General features: G+C 47.9%; 1 protein-coding gene across 1 annotated transcript in view; it reads left to right on the top strand.

Annotated features, from left to right (window-relative positions):
- The window catches only part of LOC127618609 (rho GTPase-activating protein SYDE2-like), a 12,809-nt gene that overhangs the window by 1,229 nt on the left and 9,080 nt on the right, over positions 1-2,500 (top strand). The window contains exon 1 of the mRNA XM_052091175.1: positions 1-548. This exon is cut by the window's left edge and continues 1,229 nt beyond it. Within this exon, the coding sequence (XP_051947135.1) occupies positions 251-548 (298 nt within the window). The 5' untranslated portion in view covers positions 1-250. The remainder of the gene's footprint in view (positions 549-2,500) is intronic.

Raw genomic sequence — 2,500 nt, 5'->3', positions numbered from 1 at the left:
CGGAACGGTCACCGAATGGTTTACGACTCTGAATTGGCCGAATTGGTCGAATTGGCCGATTTGACGTTCCCCGGACGCTACGGGGAGGGTTTCACGCTGTCTTTACAGAGCAGGAGCTTGCAAAACATTCCTGCCGCGAGGGCCAAACTCCAGAGGTCCACGAGCGATAGCAAGGTCGAGTATTTGAGTCGCGAGGAACACCTGCGGCGTGGGCTTTCAGGGAACGCCGCGCCTTCGCGGCGAGGATGCGATGGTCTCGCGAGCTCCTCATAGGAAGGGGTTGGCCGTCGACCCTACAGCACCTTCGGACGATGTCCCAGAGCCAACCACACGCCAGTCCTGCAACGACGCCGCTGTCGCCAAGCATCCTGGCGTCACCGTCAACAAGATGCAAGAGTGGATGTTGAAGGGTCGCGTCCTTTCTTCTGAGATGAAGCAGAGGATCGCGGGTTCTTTGCTGAGGGCCGGTCACGCCGCTACAACCGCCGCCCATGCCGACGGTCTGCAAGCGAGCAGAAATGCAGTCACAGGAGCGCCGCTGCAGTCAGGTATGGATGGACAACTCCGACCTCCTCGTGGTGGAACGGACGCAACGCATCTGGGTGTCTTTTAACTGGTGTCTTTTAACTGGTGGCTGGTTTTCCCACTCATTTCTCATGGTAACTAATGTTGTTTCACGTAGCACATTTGGCGGGGGGGCCTCAACCTCGACTGGTCCCTCTTCACTAACATACTGACCGGATAATTGATTTCACACTTGTCGTCGTGGTGATGGTGGTGAGTTTTTGTGTGCTCCGTTTCAATTGCCTAATGCATGTGAATGTTTACTGTGTTGGGCATGCAAGCTGGTGCTGATAAGATGTGCTAGTAGCAGGTGACCCAGCAGACGGGTCGGTTATCTCGGTGTTTAGCAACAGCTGATTTTAAAGGTCATGTCCTGCAACTTGTCCTCTTGTCAGGATCAGGGTTGCATGACTTTGGTCAACATCTTGCATCATCAAACCTAAAGGAATAGAACGCTTTATACCACCACAAACCACAAATCTGATAGCATTCAGTGGCCCCAAAGCAGTTGGACGCTTATGTCAGGTTTCGCCATTTTGGCTCAATGGCTCAGTGTTTGGGTGATTTTAAGTGGACGTGTGAGTGCACACAGAGGTGTGCTTCAGCGCACGAACCACCACGCTGTTCCGCTAACCTTTGACAACCAGGAAACGTCCGTATGTGTGTTATTTTGAACTCTAGCGGGTTCTGTTGCTATCAGCTAATGCATTAGGTATCATGAACCTTAATCAAGTAATGTTGACTACCGCAAAAATGTATGTAGGCTCGTCCCTACGTTTTCTCTACTTTAGTTAATTATGCTTAAGTCGTTAGAGCTTAACTTATATTGAACCCGGAATATTTGGGACACTTTAATCACTTTATTAGGAACACCTGCACACCTACTTATTCATAATGTGGGATTAGCGTGTCCTGTTATCCCGGGGCTATCTAATCGGCCAATAAAAATAGAACCGCTATGGTAACTCGGGTAACCACTCTGTACGATTGTAGTGAGCAGAACGTCATCTCAGACAGCACAAAACGTGGAACGTTGAGGCAGATGGTCCAACTGGAGAAGACTACGACAGCACTTTATTAGGACTAGAGCGTGTATATTGTATATTTATAGGAAACCGTTCCTTTTCTATGTTTGTTATAATGCATGTAGGCGCTATGTGCTTACATATGGACGTAGATTGTCATATTTGGGTGTAGGATGTGGCCAGATGGAGGAAGTGGACGGGGGTTCTGGCCTGGAATCGGAATGTGTCTGAAATATATTTACATGCATTTTTATCCAAAGTGACTTCCAGTGCATTCAAGCTCTAAAGTTAGCTCCTGGGAATCTCTTGCTGTTCACAAGCGCGTCTGAGAGAGTGTGGCGGGGTAAAGCGTTTGTTTTTATGAAGACTGCTGTTGATTTACTCAAACACACACGCATGCACGGTCTCTCCGAGTTCTTTGTGTCCCCTTGACAACAGTATTCGTAGCAAATTCATCCAAAAACGATCTGATGTTCCCGGAGGGAAATATTCTCCAGTGAATTCCCGTCCCATGGAAATGTGGAGCCCCAGGGAGGGAATATTTGGAATGCCAAGGCCGTCGTTTCACTTGTTTGCACAGTGTTCCTGAGGGCCTGAATGCGAGCGGGGATTAGAAAAGAGACATTACACGTCCGTTAATGTGGGATTAGTGTGTCCTGTTGTCCCCGGGCTGAGTTTAAATCAATGTGCCTGAGAAGTGTGAATTTACTGAACGTAGTCTAAAGTGAGTTTAGTAGCGTTTGAGGACTGATCTGTGTAGTCAAACATGTTTTTGAGAGTATATTGAACGTGTTCAGGTCATAGAATGGACATTTTCACCTGTGATTTTGGAGCAAAGCACAGGTCAAAAAAATAACCTGAGAAAGGTGTCAGCATCGTTATTTTATTTTCACACAGAGACTGATAGGTCT

Source organism: Xyrauchen texanus, chromosome 25 (assembly GCF_025860055.1).
Source record: "Xyrauchen texanus isolate HMW12.3.18 chromosome 25, RBS_HiC_50CHRs, whole genome shotgun sequence".
In the NCBI taxonomy this organism is placed as follows: Eukaryota; Metazoa; Chordata; class Actinopteri; order Cypriniformes; family Catostomidae; genus Xyrauchen; species Xyrauchen texanus.
The sequence above is the reverse complement of the archived record's forward strand: the minus strand, read 5'-3'. Positions and strand labels throughout refer to the sequence as shown.